This window comes from Hyperolius riggenbachi, chromosome 11 (genome assembly GCF_040937935.1).
Source record: "Hyperolius riggenbachi isolate aHypRig1 chromosome 11, aHypRig1.pri, whole genome shotgun sequence".
NCBI lineage: Eukaryota > Metazoa > Chordata > Amphibia > Anura > Hyperoliidae > Hyperolius > Hyperolius riggenbachi.
The window spans coordinates 173,457,429-173,478,121 of record NC_090656.1 but is presented as its reverse complement, the minus strand read 5'-3'; the positions used below and the strand labels follow the sequence as shown (position 1 = coordinate 173,478,121).

General features: G+C 44.6%; 2 protein-coding genes across 2 annotated transcripts in view; one reads left to right on the top strand and one right to left on the bottom strand.

The window, feature by feature from the left end:
• The first annotated feature begins 18,663 nt into the window (after window positions 1-18,663).
• SLC39A13 (solute carrier family 39 member 13) overlaps window positions 18,664-20,693 on the top strand; it is a 55,071-nt gene continuing 53,041 nt past the window's right edge. Inside the window, exon 1 of the mRNA XM_068261476.1 lies at window positions 18,664-18,715. The gene's annotated coding sequence lies outside the window, so the exon portion shown is untranslated. The remainder of the gene's footprint in view (window positions 18,716-20,693) is intronic.
• LOC137537911 (formin-2-like) lies at window positions 19,005-20,396 on the bottom strand. Its single transcript, XM_068259842.1, has one exon. The coding sequence runs from the start codon at window positions 20,394-20,396 to the stop codon at window positions 19,005-19,007; it is 1,392 nt and encodes a 463-aa protein (XP_068115943.1).

Genomic DNA, 20,693 nt, shown 5'->3' with positions numbered 1-20,693 from the left:
GTTTTTGTGGTGACACATGCTATACAAAATACTACTCTGATACACACATAACTGCTCCGTATACAATCTGTAACCCTATGTAGGTGTGCAGGCAAGTTTGGATGCAGTGCATTACATATCCATTTTCCTTTGCCACAACAGTAATGTGTACTGTGACAGTTACACATGGGATGAATAAGACGCCTTACAATACCGGCATATAAACAGGCTTAGCCATGCTGTAGCCAATACTTTGGATTTGGATTAGTTTCCTGTATTCCCAAACACAGCATTGTTGCTGATCAAAAGCACATTAAACAGCATAAATGTCAATGACACACACCATGTTGTCTATCGGGTTTGCCTCCGATGTTGGGGGTTGCCATTGCAGTTACTCTTTGTTAACACTTTGATTGATTTTCCATTTTGATTTACCACAACTTGTCTGGATGATACTGCTTGTCCTTCACAAGACATCACTTTCATCTGCATACAAGAGGAAAGTATGAAAGCCAACAAATGACATTTTACAGAAGCACTGTCTTTTGACAGTTTACATGTAACATATTTTAACTTACACACCACAAGATGAGTACCGGTTATTTTATGGGGTGTACCCACATTGGTACAGCATCAGAGGTGGTATGTCATGGCACTACATTGTGCATAGATACATTGGCAGCTCTTGTGTTTTATGACTATGACGTTTTGGTTGCCCGAACTATTGCAGTTGTACAGAAAGGAACTCTAGCTGTTAGAGTTATGAATTGGAAATCTGAAGAAATGGTGTTACCAGCTGGTACTTTACTAGCTAAAATCTATCCCATTGAAATAGTATCAGCCGGGAATGAAGAATATTTCCATCCAAACTTACCGGCTGATTGTTCTTTGGATTCAGATGTAAAATACACAGCCTCCCGGGAAATCATTCAAGCAATGTGTTTGGAGTGGGACTCTTTTGATGTCCATCAGAAGGCTGAGATTAAATCCCTTTTTGATTCCAATTTATATGTATTCTCGAAGGGAGAAACTGATTTAGGATGTGCTGATCAGATTACTCATCGTATCAATACTGGAGATAGTTTGCCTGTCCGGGAGCGATATCAACATTTATCTCTTCTTATGTATCAGGAAGTTAAGACTATGCTTAATGAAATGATCCAGGCCAGAGTGGTAGAGGAGAGTAAGAGTCCATGGGCAGCTCCTATTGTTTTGGTAAAAAAAAAAAAAAAAAAAGATGGCACCTTACGTTCTTGTGTAGACTACAGGAAATTGAATGCTGTTACTGTAAGAGATGCCTATCCCCTTCCACGTATTGATTCATTGATGACTTTAGGAAAGGCTAAATATTTCTCCACTTTAGATTTACAAAGTGGATATTGGCAGATATCTATGGATCCAAGTGATAAGGAAAAAACTGCTTTCATTACCCTCATGGGATGGTTTCAGTTTAAGCGAATGCCATTTGGACTCACTAATGCCCCCGCTACTTTTCAGTGGGCCATGGAGGCATGTCTTGGAGATTATAACGATGAACATTTGTTAATTTATTTGGATGACATCATTGTATTTTCTGCTTCGTTCTCTTAACATCTTGCAGAAATTTGGATTTAAACTCAAACCACAGAAGTGTCATTTATTTAGAGAGAAAATTTCCTTCCTGGGTCATCAAATTACGGAAAAGGGGGTCCAACCTAGCTCAGAAAAAGTGGAAGCCATAAAAAATTGGAGCTCTCCTAGAACTATTAGTGAGGTACGTTCCTTTTTGGGACTGGCCAGTTACTACCGGAAATTTATTCCAAAACTTGCACAGCATGCAGGACCATTACATCTACTTCTGAAGGGGGCCAATACTAAGTCTGAGAAAGAGGTAATCTGTTGGGGTCCGCAACAGCAAGAGTCATTTGAATGGTTAAAAGAACAGATCACCAACCCTCCTATTTTAGCCTTTGCAAATTTTGATGAGCCTTTCAAAGTCTACACCGATGCCAATATGAAAGGTTTGGGAGCTATCCTAACTCAGGTTCAGGGTGGCAAAGAACGAGTTATAGCCTTTGCAAGCAGAAGTTTAAGAGAAACCGAGAGAAATATGGAAAACTATAGTTCTTTTAAGCTGGAACTATTAGCAGTGGTATGGGCCATAACAGAAAAATTTGCAGAATATCTCACGTGAGCTAAATTTACTGTATATACCGATAACAATCCTCTTGCTAATTTACAAACTGCAAAACTGGGGGCTCCAGAACAGCGATGGGTCGCTAGATTGGCTAAATTTGATTTTATCATTAAATACCGACCGGGAAAAATCAATGCATGTGCAGATTCCTTGTCTAGATATCCATATGAGATACCGGATACAGATATTGATTTGGAATTGGAGGAGGTGGAATTGGCTCCAGTAAAACGGAAATAACTAACCACCCAGGGAACTCTTCAACAGATAGAAAGTCAATCGGAAGTGTATAACGGGGCTCTATTGCAAGACAGAGACCCAACTGTCAATCAACTTAAGATTTGGGTACAATCTGGAAAGAAACCCTCCTTCAATCTATGAAAGACACTGGATCGAGAAATGATAAAGGCAGTGGACTCGGTTAAAAATACAAAGAAATACTTTGTACCGTGAGGTTAGATTAAAACACTAATTACAACCAACAAGACAAGTGGCATTATCCCAGTATTTAGCTATGCAAATGTTACCTCTGTTTCATCGACAGTTGGGCCATTGGAGAACTGAAAAGACATTGCAATTATTTCAAACTCGTTTTTACTGTAATAATGCCAGGTGGTTCATAGAGCAAGTTTGTAAACAATGTCCTCAATGAAAGGTAAACAAGGAGCTGAAGTCAAAGGTGTCCCATTGAAATGGAACACTTCTACACCATTAGAAGTGTTAACTATGGACTTTTTAACTGTAGATACCTCCACCGACGGATATAATCACATTTTGGTTATGATTGACCATTTTATTAAATATGCAATAGCTGTGCCCCCTAAAAGTCAGACCGCAGAAGTAGCTGCTTAATGTATCTGGAGTGAAGTAGATCAAAAATATGGCTGCTCAAAAAGGATACATTCTGACCAAGGTCCCTGTTTTGAAAGCTCTCTAATTAAAGAATCTGTGTAAGTTCTATGGGGTAGACCGAACCCATTCCTCACCTTACCATTCTCAAGGAAATGGGGCATGTGAGCGATTCAATAGAACTCTAATTCAATTATTGAGATCCCTAGAGGAAGAGAAAAAAAGAAGATGGACTATGTATCTTCAGGAACTGATTTGGATTTACAATCACACTATCCATGAAAGTACCGGGTTTACCCCTTATCAAATGATGTTTGGTAGGGATGATATGGGACCTATTGATTTACGGTTCGGATTTTCTGGAGAACAGCCAATTTTCACTCCCAAAACTTGGGTGACAATGCATCAGAAAAAACTAAAAGAAATGCAAGAATTAGTACAGAAAAGGCAGCAGATTGAACGAAAAGAGCGGGAAGACAATTTTCCTATCCTACATATAGGAGATGAAGTTTTATTACGACGAAAAGGAGCTCATCAGAGAGGGAAGTTGTTATCAGTATGGCAACCTGAACCCTGGATAGTCACAAAAAAGCCTTATAGAGGTATCCCTGTTTATGAAATACAGCGAACTGATGGACCCAGAATTATAAAGCGTATACATCGCTCATTTTTAAAATTGCATAATTCTTTAAAAGATTTGCCGGAACTTTTGAATTTGGATGAATTTTCCCCCATGGGGGCTGGTAAATCTGGACAGGAAGAGTTTCCTGTAATGTGGTGGGTTCCTCCGAGTAATGATTTGAATTCTACTCTTGAGGAACCTGCAGGAGACTGTGACTGAATCAAAGAGAGGTAACCCCTGCTTTGACTATGGAGGAGACCTCAGACACTGATGTAGGTGGGGTGGGAAATTCTGTAATGCAGCCCTAATTGTAATGTACCCAGTAATGGATTTCTGAGCAGTGTTTCAGTTCAGGACTCATTAGCAGAAGTTTCTGCACAGTCAGAGAATGGTTACTTAATTGTATCAAGTTCAGATGTGGGATCTCCCTGCAGGAGAAAAAATAAGTCCTATGATTTAACCCTATGAATGCCGTTTTATTTATAAAAAATTGTGTTAGTATATTATATGATGTAAATCTTTTAGAACAAAGAAGAAATGCATACCACTAAGTCTTTAGTGATCTAATTTCTGCCACTAGATGGCAGCAATTTACCATCGCATTTGAAGTCTGTCTGATTCACTTCTCCAGTATATTTTTTTGCCCATACTTTGAATTATCTAACTTTATTGTATTACTGGTGGGAAATTGTCTCTCTAGAAAAACAGATTGAGGGCCCTTTTCCACTAGCAATCGCTAGTGTTCACGCTGAACGCTAGCGATTGCTGAATCGCAATTACCGGCGATTCCCCGACGTTCGCGGCCGCGATTTTGCTGTGCTATGCACTGCATAGCAAAATCGCGGCAAATATCGCTCCGCCGCGCGTTCGCGTTCCCGGCAAAAACGAATCGCGGTAGTGGAAATGACCTACCGCGATTCCTATGTTAAAGGGAACCAGAGAGGATGCAATATACATACCTGGGGCTTCCTCCAGCCCCATACGCACGGATCGCTCCCACGCCGCAGTCCTCCTCTGCCTGGAACCGCCGCCACCGGGTCCCGTCATTGCCGCGAGTCGGCAAGTCGGCCGGCGGACGCGGCCAATTCTCCGCATCACCGGGTTCTCTCCCCATACTGATACGCATGTGGCCGCTAACTGCGCAGCCGCATGCCTACATGTATGGAGGGAGCCCCTGTGATGCGGACAATTGGCCGCGTCCGCCGGAAGTGACGGGCCTGGTACCGGCGGATCCAGGAAGCTGAGGACGGCGGCGTGGGAGCGATTCAGGCTTATGGGGCTGGAAGAAGCCCCAGGTATGTATAAAATCTTTTTCTTTTTCCACCCCCCGTTCCTCTCTGGTTCCCTTTAAAAAGCAAACCGTAGCGATTGTAAAATCGCTAGCGGTTTGCGTTTTTGCGATTCAGCCAGCGCTGGTGGAAAAGGGCCCTTAGACTCCCAATTCAGACACTGGTTTTGTTGAAACAATCGGGGTCTGGTGGGAAGGTGTGTCTTGAGAAAAGCAGAGGAAGGATGGCAGGAGCCCTGAGCTGTCTCTTGTCCAGCCTAATGTGTAAACATCAATATTCAGCAGAGAGACTTCTAGCTGTATACCAACCAAGAAATATCTATCCAATTGACAAATTCACAATAATTCTACTGAAGTCTGTTGGAATCTTCAGAAAGACAAAGAGAGGCTCGAGAGGACGTGGGAAAAGACATTCTTCACCGCAGAACCAAAATAACGCTGTGACAAAATCTACAGAGTACACCAAGCCAACAACCCTAATAGCTCCAGCAAAATCCAGCAGAGATGACAGCCACACATCTGGAGACTGTTCTGTCTTGGAGTCATCAATCTCAGACCCTAGCTCCCAGGGTAGCCCCATCAAGGCTGTCCTCTGTAATGTCAGATCGATAAACAACAAAACAGCAATCATACATGATCTAATAGAGTCTTCTGATCTGGCCTGCCTGACTGAAACCTGGCTTTCTGAACCAGTTGGCCCCACCCTGGAGGCTGCCGTGCCAACAAACTATTCCGTGATATACTGCAACAGGAAAGAACGCAGGGGAGGAGGGGTTGCACTTTGCTTTAGATCAGCTTTGAAAATCAGACCACTTACTGTAGGTCCTACCAACTCGTTTGAATGCTTGGGGGTGCAACTTTCAGCTGAGAAAAACATTAACATATTGCTGATCTACCGCCCACCAGAAAAACACTCAGACTTCCTTAAGGAACTTGTAGACCTCCTATGCAACCTAACACTGGAACACCCCAGATGGATTGTTCTTGGAGATTTCAATACATGGGTGGATGACTCCTCTTCAAAACTTGGAATAGAGCTACCTCGTGCCTTACATGAACTGGGCTTCCTCCAATCAATCAGCTCTGCTACTCACAGGAAAGGCCACACTCTGGACCTTATATTCCATACTGGGCTGTCAATAGCCAATGTGGAAATTAATCCTGTTGCCTGGTCAGACCATCACACTATCCACTTCTCCCTCTCAATACCAGCTGTCAAACACCAGGTCAAGAATCAAATAAAATATCGCCGCTTAAAAGGGCTAACACCTCAACATATCCGAGATAACCTTAGCTTTGATGAATTGACTGACTCCAGCTTGGACCCTGATACTCTGGTGTTTAAATACAACAAATGTGTGTCCTCCACCTCCACCTCCACACCATCATGCACAGTGGTTTGATAACGCTATAAAAGAGCTGAAAAGACAAGGCCGAAAACTTGAGAGACTGTGGCGCAAATCTCAGTCCCCAGAAGACAAACATGCCTTAATCCTCCACTTGAAGAGCTACCAAAAGGTAATCACGGGAAAAAAATCATCCTTTCTATCACAAGAGATTGCAAATGCAGTTAACAAACCAGCCCAACTGTTCCGCACAGTGGAAAAACTCTGCAACCCGGCATGTCAAAAACTTAACATCGAGTCTTCAAAGGACCTCTGTGACCAATTTGCCCATTTCTTCACAGACAAAGTCTCCGCTATAAGGTCCGCCATCCAACTTACAGCATCTGAGCCTAATATAGCGCCGAAGACCATTAGCAGAGACAATGTAACACCTTGGTCAAACTTCAAAGAAATTGATGAAGAAGTCACATCAAGCATCCTCCTTCACGTCCGCCTAACTACCTGTGACCTAGATCCTGGCCCAACACAGTTCATGTTGAACTGCCCTGACCTGTTCGTACCGGTATTCCTAAAAATTGTTAACTGTTCCTTAAAATCAGGGATATTTCCTGCTTTACTGAAGGAAGCAATCATCAGGCCTCTCCTCAAAAAACCCTCCCTGGACCCAGACGCAATGACCAGCTACAGACCTGTCTCTAACCTCCCCTTTCTGGGCAAGCTAATTGAAAAAGCTGTTTACCTCCAGCTAGAAGCCAAAATCCTACAAAACAACAGTTATGACCCATTCCAGTCTGGCTTCAGGAAACACCACAGCACTGAAACTGCCCTCATCCAAATATGCAACCACCTGCTCATGGCAAGAGACAGAGGAGAGTGCTCCATCCTCATACTGCTAGACCTTTCTGCAGCCTTTGATACAGTTGACCATGACATCTTGATAAACAGGCTACAGGAATACTGCGGCATTGATGGCATAGTTCTTCAGTGGTTCCAATCCTTCTTGAGTGGCAGAACCCACAAAGTGTCTATGGGGCCCTTCCTGTCCACCCCTGTATCACTTAAGTATGGGGTGCCCCAGGGCTCAATCCTCTCTCCCCTGCTTTTCACGATTTACATGTTACCGCTGGGAAAACTAATCCAAAAACATGGCCTGACATACCACTGCTATGCAGACGACACCCAACTATATCTTTCCTTCAAGCCTGGTGTGACAGACCCAACTTTAACTATAAACGCCTGCTTACGTGAACTACAGCAATGGATGAATGACAACTGGCTGCAACTAAATGCAGACAAAACTGAAGTCCTTCTGATAGGAGGGCAGAGCATGATAACAAAACAACTTAACTTGCAGTCTTCACCACTGGGAATAGGAGGCACGGATCTGCGCAGCTCTGATCATGTGCGTAGCCTGGGAGTTCTAATTGATTGGGATTTAAACTTCAGAACTCAAATCTCTGCTGTGGTGAAATCATCCTATTTTCACCTGAAGAACATTGCAAAAATCAAGCACCTCATACCCCCAGAAGATCTGCCAACCTTAGTCCACGCCTTCATCACATCCCGACTGGACTACTGCAATGCTCTCTACACTGGCCTTCCAAAAAAGGACTTGTACCGACTACAGCTGATACAGAATACTGCTGCCAGACTGCTAACCAACCAACCCCGTCACTGCCACATAACGCCAGTCCTGCACTCCCTTCACTGGCTACCTATAGAATGGAGGGTCCTATTCAAGATCGGCCTACTGACATTTAAATCCCTGAATAATTTAGGCCCTGGATACATGAAAGATATGTTGCAGCTGCGTAGCAATCCCCGCATTCTCAGATCAACAGGTTCTAATAATCTAGTCATACCCAGAGTCCACTTGGAAACTTTTGGTCCCAGAGCCTTCTGTCATGCTGCCCCTACGTTTTGGAACTCCTTACCTCAACAGATCAGGACAGCTCCATCCCTGGACGTGTTTAAATCCAGACTGAAAACCCACCTGTTTAGTTTGGCATTTGCAGAAATATAACTTTTGTTGTGTGAATACTTCATCCTACTAATTACTGAATCTGAGAGAGCCTAAGCGCTTTGAGTCCTATGGGAGAAAAGCGCTATATAAATGTTATTGTATTGTATTGTATATCCTTGGCTACAATGGAAATTCACTCCTAATTAACAGGGACTAAACTACATTTCTAAGGCAAACTTTTTTATCCAATTGTGGGAAAGAACTAATTCACATGCTGCTCATTGCAAAAAGGAAACGTATGCAAGATTTAAATGACACAATATATAATACAACGGAGAAACTACATCTGTTTAAAGGCCTTGAGAAATACGAAGCCATCTCACATGATTTACAGGTGCATCTCAAACGCATCAATGACTTAAAAAAGAAGAAACAAAAGAAATTTAGATGCAATTTTAAAAATTATAGTTCCAAAGCATCCTATAATTGGCAACAAACCAAACCTGCTTCTAAAGCTATGTACCCATGTTGTGATTTTGACAATTTTTTAAGCGCCGAGCAGTCTTTTCCAAGATATTGCGATGTGGGTAGTGTCGCGTGACATCGTGCATACCAGCCGGCAGGAAGAGGCATCGCTGACGACCATCGTCAAGGGAAAGTCGAAGGAGCCGCCAGGCGGTGAGTACGCAGCTTATCCCTGATCCTGACAGTCGCCCTCCCCAAGGCAACCGCATGCCCCAGCATACCCAAACCACCACACACTCCTCATAACATCCAAACCTCATTACATTCAATATCTCATACCTTAATCCGTAGCCACCCCATACTAAAATCTCCAATCTGCATGGAGATCCAAATATCACAGTTATCCATCCCATCCACCTCCAACCAGACCTTACCCTACCAAAAAACCAAAAACCTTATTACAAACACCCAATATCCCTTCACAAGTTCCTCAGCGCCATCCCACCAACGTTTTTAACAAACTCAAGAAGGGATGGAGACCACGGCCCTCTTACAATCCCCCGGTACCAAAACTCTTGCCAATTTTAAATCGATGTATGGCCTTATGTGAACCAGAACCATCATCACAAAGGTTAAGTGAGGCTTCAACCAGTTTTGATGATTTTTTTTAGATCAGTGCCTTACACGGAGAGAAAAGAAAAAAAAAAGATGACAGGAGAAGGAAGAGGAAGAAAAGCAGAATACAAAAGGAGGAAACAAAAGGATTGATGCTCCTATATGACAGTTACAAACATTGGTGGATAGGGGAAAGACTAAAGGGGTGCTCTTGGATAAAGGAACAGAATATCTAGTTCCTTCATTTATTCACACTCCGGTACTATACTGTCTTCCATAAGAATTCCACCAATCCTGAACGCCCAATTGTCAACAGGATTAATTCTGTCATGTCAGTTTAGGTAATTGTATTGTTTTCTCCAACCGCTAGTTACCAAGAAACCATCATATCTGAAGGACTAAAGAGATTTGATGAGAATTTTAACTTTGACATCTTATTTCTTGGTTATAGCAGATGTAGCCTCTTCATACACCATTATTAACAAGGATGCTGGCACTAATGTGGTAGAGGAATGTTTTATTAGAAAGTCCAGATTTTAATAATAGCACTAGACTTTAATGGAAGCTTTGCAATTTGTCTTGAGTCATAATTATTTTTGTTTTAAAGGACAGCTGAAGTGAGAGTGATATGAAGGCTGCCATATTTCCTTTTAAGCAACACCAGTTGCCCGGCCAGCCTGCTGATCCTCTGCCTCAAATCCTTTTAGCCATAGACCCTGAACAAGCATGCAGCAGTTTAGGTGTTCCTGACATTATTGTCAGATCAGACAAGACTAGCCGATTGCTTATTTCTGGCATTATTCAGACACTGCTGCAGGCAAATAGATCAACGGGGCTGCAAGGTAGCTGGTATTGTTTAAAAGCAAATAAATATGTCAGCCTCCATATTTTTCTCACTTCAGTTGCCTTTAACCACCCTAGCGAAGAAAAAGTTGCTGCTAGTGTTTCGGACGAGCTCAGCTCGTCGAGCACTTTCCCCACTCACCGCTGTGCAGCGCGTGATTTCGGCCGCCTTCTCTGTGCTGCCGCGGCTGCTGCGGGGCTCCCTCTCCCTCCTGCTGGGCTCTGATCGCCGGTCCCAGGCTCCCCCGATCCTCCGGTCCCCGCTCCCCTCTTCTCCCCGCAATTCTCCGGAGATCCGGCAGTCAGGGAAGATGGCGTAGCCCAGCCACTTCCTCTGACGCCGGCTCCTGCGCCCCCTAGTGTCCGTCGCGGCGACAGCATCATTAGATTACATAGGGAAATAAACTCTATGTAATCCAATCATGCAACTGTAATTCAAAAAGTTGTCTGCACAAACACAAACACCTGTCAGCTCTCAATAAAAGCCCTGAACAGCTACTGCCTCTCCCTCTTTCAGAGTCCCCAGCGTCCAGTGTTAGTCTGTTTTCAGCTATCATCTGCGATTTCTGTGCGATTACTGCTTTTTTCCAGCCTTAGCTTCGTTCATATTACTGTCAGATTGCGTATTGCTTTCCGTCTTTTTCAAGACGCTGTGATCCCTGTGCGTTTGCTTTTGCTGTTTTTTTTTTTTTTTTTTTTGTCGCTGCCCGTGACCCCGTACCCTGCTTGGGGTCATGGCCTCGTCCTCCCGGAGGCGTGTGCGTGACGAGGAGTTGCTGGATGTCCTCGAGGCAAGCGACAGCGAAGACGAGCTCCTAGAGGAATCGACAGACAGTGAGGTTTCCGGTAACCTGTCTTCGGAGACGGAGACCAGTGATGAGGAAGCCGAGGAGCCAGTGACGGTCGCACGCACCTGGTGTGAGCTGGGGAGCCCCACTCAAGCTCCGCCACCCAGGTTCCCCTTCACAGGGGCACCTGGGCAGAAGATCGCGTGCGACGAGAGTCCGCTGTCCTTTGTGGAGCTCTTCCTGACTGATGACGTCATCCGCAAGATCGTTGAGGAGACGAATCGCTATGCAGCGCAACATCAGCAGGAATCTTCTCTACCCAGGTTCTCGCGGAGCAGGAAGTGGGAACCTGTGACCAGCAACGACATCTGGGTGTTCCTGGGGCTCGTCATCCTCCAGGGAGTTGTTGGTAAGCCGCTGCAGAAGTGGTACTGGACCACTAATAAGATCGTCAGTACGCCCTTCTTTGGATCTGTTATGTCCGAGCCACGGTATACCCTCATCATGAAGTATTTGCACTTCGGAAACAACGAGGAGTTTGATGAGGCCATCCATCCCGCACCCAAGCTGAAAAAAATTTGGGACATATACCAGATGATTGTTGCGAACTTCAAGGCTGTGTATGTTCCAGATCGCGACATCACGGTTGACGAAAGCCTCATGGCATATAAGGGGAGACTGAGCTGGGTGCAATTTATTGCATCAAAAAGGGCACGCTTTGGGGTGAAGTCGTTTATGCTCTGTGAGGCCAAGTCCGGGTACATCTGGAACTCTGTAATTTACACGGGCAAAGGCACCAAATTTGCCCCTCAGTTCAGCCAGTTTGGGTGTGCCACCTCCTCTGTCCTAACCCTAATTGAGCCATTGCTGGATCAGGGGTACTGCCTGACGACAGACAATTTCTACAGCTCCCCTGAACTTTTTGATTACCTGGTCCAGCATAAAACCGATGCCTATGGTACCTTGAGGGCTAACCGTCGCAATCTGCCGCCGGCCTTTTCTGCCAGGAAGCTGAAAAAGGGGGAGGTCGTTGCCTGGCAGAAAGGCAAAATGATGGCTCTAAGGTGGAAGGACAAACGTGATGTATGTGTCCTCAGCACTATTCATAATGCCGAGACTGTCCGCACCACCAACAGGAGTAAACAGGAGGTGGATAAACCCAAAGCCATACTGGATTACAACAACACTATGGGGGGTGTGGACAGGGCTGACGGAGCCATGACCTTCTATCCGGCTGTCCGCAAGCAGCAGCGGAAATATTATAAAAAAAATTTCCGCCACTTACTTGAGCAGTGCTTGTGGAATGGCTATGTGCTATACAAGAAAAGCTGTGTAAGGCCTGTACCCCACCATGACTTTGTCTGGCAGCTGACGGAAGCAATCTGCATGAAGTACCCCCCACCAGAGTCAACATCTAGACCGGGGCGCAGGGCATCATATGTCGTGAATCCGGCACGGCTTTCAGGGAGACACTTTGTGGAGTACTTGCCACCGACCCCACAGAAAGCAAACCCTACAAGAAGGTGCGTTGTTTGCTGCAATAAGAAGGACAAGGATGGCAAAAAGATGCGGAAGGAGACCCGCACTTACTGCCCAGATTGTGACATGCCACTTTGCGCATTACCATGCTTCAAGATCTACCACACTAAAGAAGTGTTCTAAAGTACACTTGTACCCTGTATAATTTTGTTTCTGCCTTCATTTATTTATTTCTGCATTGATATATTTATTTCTGCATTTTCTTTATATTTCTGCATTGAGGAAAAATGCAAGGTATTTCAGTTTGCCATTAATAAATTTTATTTTATTTTTGACAAGAATTAGTGTTTGACACTTTTATTATACTCAGAATGTATACTAAACTCTGCTTGGCTCATTTTGGTAAGTTACAGGAAAAAAGGTGCTGAAAATTAAATGTACCGCTTTTTGCACAGAAATCCTTGGGAATCAGAACGCCGAGGTGGTTAATAAAGGTGGCCATACACTCGTTAGATTAGCAGCAGATAGATCATCATTGTTTACGAGGAACAGATTTCCAATAGATTTCAGTGTGAAATCTATTGAAAATCGATCTGATGGCATTTGTTTGCCATCAGATTTCCATTAGGTCCAATGCAAAATGATCTCAACAGATCCACCCTGATTTCCATCATGTCAGATCGATCGAAATCGGCCACAAATCGATTGGCCGAAAATCGGCTGAGTGTATGGGCCCCTTCAGACATTTTACAAACAGATAATTGGCATGACTCTGAGTGCTAGGTCCCAATTCATGGCGAAATGGGAAAGGAAATTCATCTACCAACATATTTATAGTACAAACATAGTACTTTGCAAAAGATCCATAGATGACTTGTTTTTATCTGGAGTGGGGGTGAGGACTCTGAAGTATTTTATTGTATTTAATAATAACCAAGTAGTCTAGTTTTTACCTGTGATATAAGCCAAGGTTCTGTGAACCTTCTAGATTTGGTCATCAGCAATCAGAGATTACTATGCACTCGTACATTTTTTAAAAGCACAAATGGAAATCGCTTTATTCCTTGTGATTTATCGTCACCTAAACTGGCTGTCCATCCCCACTAGCCAAGGATTCATAGGAACTGCACCAATATTGATGACTACTCAAATTTACTAATTGAAAGATTCTGTGAAAGAGGATACAACCAGATTGCTATGACACAACATGATAATATTAGTAGAAAGGACAGAAAAGAACTTATTCTTGGCACCAAAACTAAGGATGCGGATAATAATGCTCTATAGGGATGTGCCTTGCATCCTTTTTTCACATTTTTGCTTTTCTTAGCCCTATCCACCAATCCCCCTTTCCCGGTGGTTTCTTATTCACACTCACCACCCAAAAAAAAAATACCTTACCTGGTGTCCCCCACAATTATTTCCAGTCTCCTGTACCTAACCGGGTACATTACTGTGTGCCTCTAACCATTTCAAATTGGACCAAGCTGCAAGTCTGCTCTATTTATTGGATGGGAGCCTAATATAATGCTCCATCTACACACACCACTTTCAAGCTTGCTGCCCTTTCCACCCTTGGCCATGTACCCGGCAGTTTAAAGAGAAACTGTAACCAAGAATTGAACTTCATCCAAATCAGTAGCTGATGCCCCCTTTCCCATGAGAAATCTATTCCTTTTCTAAAACTGATCATCAGGGGGCTCTGTCTGGCTGATTTTGCAGTGAAACCCCTCCCACAGTATGCAACGCCTTACATCACTGAGGTCCTGACATTAACTGTGGGAGCCTTGTTGCATTGTGGGAAATAAAAGCTGTTTCCAACTGCCAAAAATACAAACAGCATCTCCTTCCAGTGACATCACCTGCTAGCAGTAAAAATGTCACCATGTGATAAATGTCAGAATGTAAATCAGGGAGAGGAAAGATTTTACAATGAGCAAACACTGACAATCATTTATACATAATTATTCTAAAAATGAAACACTTTTTACATTATTTTCACTCACTGGAGTTCCTCTAAGTCTTGGATCTCTGCTTGTGTGCTATGGCGCGATTGTGTTTCTTGTGGGCATGCTTCTGTCACCCTGTCAAGCCAGGTTGGAAGCATGTGTTAGTATGAATTAAATATATATATATATATATATATATATATATATATATATATATATATATATATATACTCTTTCACATCTGAAATGGTGTTGGTGACAGATTAACGCATACGTTTTGAAGGGTGCATTTATATGCATTTTCATATGCATTGTGATATGCGATTTTAACGCAATAAGTATGCATTTCGAGTACGTTTTCAATTTGTCAAATGCACTAAAAAACACAAGTTTTTTTTTTCTTTTTTAAACTGTAAAATGCAGTTTGAAATGACAGGATTGCTGAAAATAAATGAAAGATAGTGATTGGTTCTTGAAAAGTATATAAGGGCTTGTTGATAAAGTAATTGAGGGTTTGTAGAGAGGAGACAGTTTGCAGCTTTTATAGAGAATAGTTGATTTTACATCCAAAATGTATGCTGAAGTCGGTTTTGGATAATTATTGTTATCATGCAATTGAGAGGGGCCAAGAAGAGAATATTCTTGGCTCCTCAAGAAAATGGTCAGTTAGGAACACCACATACTTTTCAGATATTTTCATAACTTCAGGGACCCTAAAAAAAAATTAGCCTTTATGTAGTACTAGGTCCGCTGCAGCCATCTCAGCTTGCGAGCACTGGTTATGTACAGTACTAGCAGTAAAATATTGTACTGTGTTAGCCATCAGTAAAAGCAAGAAGTTCTAAATCAGGATGATACCATTGGTGGCGGCACAGGTGCACCTAGAGGACACTGCCTCAGCCCAGTCCTGGCTGCAGGTCATTCTTATGCTAGTTTTTTTTTTTTTTTTTTTTTTTTTTTTTTAGCAACAACTCAGTTTACAATCCACCTGGGCTCAGCAAGGTCAATTTTCATAATACTTGTCAAGTTTATGAAGATCCTCAGTGGTCGCATTCCTAATAAGTCGACCCCCCGAAGGCCACTATGGTGAAAACAACTGGAGGATGGAGGCACCCACAGAACCTGAGGCGAGTAAAATTATTTAAAATAAACACATGACGTAGCTGCAAATGAATATTACATACTAACCTCACCGTCCGTTCCTCTCAGAAGCTCACCATTTTCTTCTTACAGTGATCCCTTCCAGTTCTGACAATATTTTGTCAGAACTGAAATATATCAGCTGCTGTCAGTTACAACTGAATTTGCAAGGTAATGTCCATGTTTCCCTATGGCTCAAGTGGGCCATATTACAGTTTAACAGTGTGCTGACCAGGAAGCGGTTATGGGGTAATGGCAATTTTCAAAATGGAGGAAAGAGAATTCCATTGATCACAGTGGACAAACGGGGCGCGGGAGAGGAGAAAGAGATTGAGGAGTAGACTACACAGGAGGTAAGCATGATGTGTTTATGTTTATTTTGACTTTTAATTTTCAGTTCAGGTAGTGTGCTTGGCTTGCCTCTCCTGTAGAATATAACAGCCAGAAGTAATTGTTTTGGGGTGCCTACACCCTACAGTTATTCCCATTATTTTGTGGTTTCCATTCTATGAAGAATTGATGGAATTTACAATACTCAATATTAATATAGTGTTCCTAATAAGGGTTGCTTTACAGTCCTTGCTGTTTGTGGAGCATGGGAGGCAGTGGCGAATCTAGGCAAAACAGTGCCCATGGCAAATACTAAAATTTGAACTTGAAGAGGGAGGGCACGTGCCATGCCTGCACCTTTAAAGATAAACGCATCTGATGGAAGGAGCCTAGGAAGGGCACTAAATGCAGATAAGAGAAAAAAGGGGCGCCCAATGAAGTATAAAAACGTTAAAAAAACAGACTTAAAACTAAAGCTTGAGGTGGCTTACCTCATAGAAGACAACTCACTTACAGTAGAAAATATTTATTAACAAGTACAAGCAACGCGTTTCGTGGGATCTCACCCACTTCCTTAGGCCAAATAAAGTGCTAATGCAATCTAACAGTCGTATTCGAGGCGCCCCGAATACGACTGTTAGATTGCATTAGCACTTTATTTGGCCTGAGGAAGTGGGTGAGATCCCACGAAACGCGTTGCTTGTACTTGTTAATAAATATTTTCTACTGTAAGTGAGTTGTCTTCTATGAGGTAAGCCACCTCAAGCTTTAGTTTTAAGTCTGTTTTTAACCTTATTATACTTCATTGGGCGACTCTTTTCCCCTTTTCTGTGTCATACCCCCCCCCCGGGTTGGTGAGGGGAGTCCTATGTACCAAACTTGAGGTGGAACCCATACCACCTCCCGGTTTTAGAGTGCATAAAGGTTCTTTATTAAGAGAGCAACAGTCTCCAGGATTGCTGGCACACCTGAGTGGAGTCGGGTATAAGACACTCCACCTGCTTTAAGCGGACGGTTGCCCTGTGTGCAACCCACCTTTGTGAGTATTCTCTTTTTGAACACCTTTATTTGTCCATTCATCTGTGACATACTGCACAATTTGGGCTCCCGTTGTCTCTGTGTTTCTTTTCCCAGTACCATTTACTAAATGCAGATGTTCACAGGCTTTACTAGCTGTCTTCAAATAGAAGTTTGCTGACAGTTTCCTAAACAAATATAAATACATGCAGATGTATTTAGTCTTGATAAAGGACAATTTTTACTCTGTAAGTCACCAACCCAGAACTATGCTGTGTTCTGACTCTTTGCGACCCCAGGGACCACAGCATGCCAGGCCCTCTATCCTCTACTGCATAGGTTCTCAACATGTGGTACGTGTACCCCAGGGGGTACTCCTGATGGTTCCAGGGGGTACTCGGACTTGATATACTTAACCAAGATGAACAAATTTAGAGTTTTAGAAAATGATAAATCTTATTTAAACAACACCAAAATAGTATTTTAGCTAATTAAAAGCAATAGTAAATGCTTGGAAATTATTTAGAACCAATTATCATGTACTATGATTAAATATCTATTTGTCAAGGGGTACGTGTGATAATGTTTACTATGCTAGGGGGTACTTGGTGAGTGCAGGGTTTTAAAAGGGGTACATAACAATAAAACGTTGAGAAACACTGCTCTACTGCCTCTCGAAGCTTGTCCAAGCTCATGTTTGTTGCTTTCATGATACTATATAACCATCTCATTCTCTTATTTATTTATTTATTTATAGTATTTATAAAGCGCCAATATATTACACTGCGCTGTCTTTCTCCTCCTTATGTCCTTGATCTTTCCCAGCATCGGGGTCTTCTCCAAGAAATCCCACCTTGTCATTGGAAGGAGCTACCCATTTATTTAAAGAGTCCACTTGAACCTGTTACCACACCAGCGGCAGTATATCTACAACCCCTGAGACTTTTTCTAAAGTCCCAGGCACGTAGATACACTACCAGCAGGGTCCCTCACCTTCTGGCTCACCTCTGAGGTAAACATCTGCAAGGTCCTTCACCATCTGGTTGACTTGGCTGTCAGGCTTCTTCTGGTACCAGGTTCCTTCTCTATGTGGCATGCAGGAGACTAAAACTTCAAACACACACCAATCCCTCCCAATGGTTTACTCTGAATAAGCTAGCCCCCCCCCCCCCCCCTACACAGCAGGTATCAAATAGCAAGACTTGTTGCCCTGCAGTGCCCAGGTAACTGGTTAGGGGGTGGAGCCACTTGCCGCACATGAGTGGAGGAGGGATCAAAGTAGACCTTCACTACTACTTTGACCTGTCCTGCACCACCCATTAATTCCCAGATGCTGCTCCTGGGGATAGGACTCCCCCTTGCTGCCCCTCCCCCCTTGCCTCTGATCTGTGAGTGGGCAAATGTTTTCAGGAGGTGGCACAAAGTGTTGGAGACAATTGTGCAGTCACAGAGCAAATGGCTAGGACATCTGGTGGCCCAGATCAGACACTGACGGGGGACATATTTGTGTCTGGGATAGGGACCCTAATTTTGGGACCTGTCCCAGGTTAACTCGGATATTTGGTCACTGTAAATGGTAATCAACCCAGTATTAGGAAGCTAATTAGAAAACATGCCTGTGCTGAAAACCACTTCAAAGTTAGGACCAGCAGTGAGAGGGTTAACACCAGTCTGCAGGTGAAGCCACACAGAGTGGGATAAGAGGGAGATTAAAGGAAAGCCCCTGTAAAGTTAGGACCAGCAGTGGGAGGGTTAACACCAGGAGTATGCGCTGAACTCAGGGGGAGGCGACACGTGGCTCTGGGAGAGGGGCGTCAGCTGAGAGTAGGAGTACGGGGATGGCCGGCTACGAGAGGAGCACTGAGAGTGGTAACAGGCTTTCTATTATTATACTCTATGAACTGTTGTGTGACTGCTAAGCTGGAAGTATAGGGAGAGCTGGCAATGCAAGGGTTGCTGACATTACAGAGAGAGTTGGTAATGCAGGGAAAGTTGGCAGTACAGTGGTGCTGAGTGCAGGTGAAGCTTGCAGCACAGGGGCACTGAGTGCTAAGAAAGCTGGCTGTGGAGAGGTCTAACTACAAAGCTGACAGTGCATGAGTTTTTCGTACATAGGAATCTGCAAGTGCAGTGCTGCTGGCAGCAGGCGAAGCTGACATTAAAGAGGTGCTGGAATCTGGGTGCTGGCACTACAGTTGTGGCTGGGTGCATGGGAAGGTGGTGGTACATAGTGGCTGAATGCAAGGGAAGCTAGCGGTACAAGTGTGCTGGGTACAGGGCAAGCTGGCGGTACAGGTGTGCTGGGTACAGGGCAAGCTGGCGGTACAGGTGTGCTGGGTACAGGGCAAGCTGGCGGTACAGGTGTGCTGGGTACAGGGCAAGCTGGCAGTACAGGTGTGCTGGGTACAGGGCAAGCTGGCGGTACAGGTGTGCTGGGTACAGGGCAAGCTGGCGGTACAGGTGTGCTGGGTACAGGGCAAGCTGGCGGTACAGGTGTGCTGGGTACAGAGCAAGCTGGCGGTACAGGTGTGCTGGGTACAGGGCAAGCTGGCGGTACAAGTGTGCTGGGTACAGGGCAAGCTGGCGGTACAGGTGTGCTGGGTACAGGGCAAGCTGGCGGTACAGGTGTGCTGGGTACAGGGCAAGCTGGCGGTACAGGTGTGCTGGGTACAGGGCAAGCTGGCGGTACAGGTGTGCTGGGTACAGGGCAAGCTGGCGGTACAAGTGTGCTGGGTACAGGGCAAGCTGGCGGTACAAGTGTGCTGGGTACAGGGCAAGCTGGCGGTACAGGTGTGGTGGGTACAAGGCAAGCTGGCGGTACAGGTGTGCTGGGTACAGGGCAAGCTGGCGGTACAGGTGTGCTGGGTACAGGGCAAGCTGGCGGTACAGGTGTGCTGGGTACAGGGCAAGCTGGCGGTACAGGTGTGCTGGGTACAGGGCAAGCTGGCGGTACAGGTGAGCTGGGTACAGAGCAATCTGGCGGTACAGGTGAGCTGGGTACAGAGCAATCTGGCGGTACAGGTGTGCTGGGTACAGGGTAAGCTGGCGGTACAGGTGTGCTGGGTACAGGGCAAGCTGGCGGTACAGGTATGCTGGGTACAGATATGCTGGGTACAAGGCAAGCTGGCGGTACAGGTGTGCTGGGTACAGGGCAAGCTGGCAGTACAGGTGTGCTGGGTACAGAGCAAGCTGGCAGTACAGGTGTGCTGGGTACAGAGCAAGCTGGCGGTACAGGTGTGCTGGGTACAGAGCAAGCTGGCAGTACAGGTGTGCTGTGTACAGAGCAAGCTGGCAGTACAGGTGTGCTGGGTACAGGGCAAGCTGGCAGTACAGGTGTGCTGGGTACAGAGCAAGCTGGCAGTACAGGTGTGCTGGGTACAGGGCAAGCTGGCGGTACAGGTGTGCTGGGTACAGAGCAAGCTGGCGGTACAGGTGTGCTGGGTACAGGGCAAGCTGGCGGTACAGGTGTGCTGGGTACAGGGCAAGCTGGCGGTACAGGCAGACTAGGCACAAGGAAAGCTAGTAGCTGTGGAGGCTTAATGTTTAGCATTTAGTGGCATTTACATTTCTATTAAAATACCAGGACATTGTAAACTCAATTGTTTTTTAACATGTCCTGCAAACAATGCATTGTGTATGGCTTGCTTGTTTAAAATTCAGCTGATGGCATTTTGATGGCTCTGACTAGAGGTTTCACCTCTGTATGAGTCAGTGGAAAATGCCTGTTAGCTCCAGGGAAACCACTAGCAGTACACGCTAAGGAACCAGTCAGCGCTAGCATTTTTGCTGTGTGAATAAGTCCAAAGTAGAAATACTCTGCTGCGAGTGCTCCAGTGGGGGACCATGA

Coding starts and splice junctions, on each gene's coding strand:
- LOC137537911 (XM_068259842.1), bottom strand. CDS start 20,396: ATGCTAAACATTAAGCCTCCACAGCTACTAGCTTTCCTTGTGCCTAGT.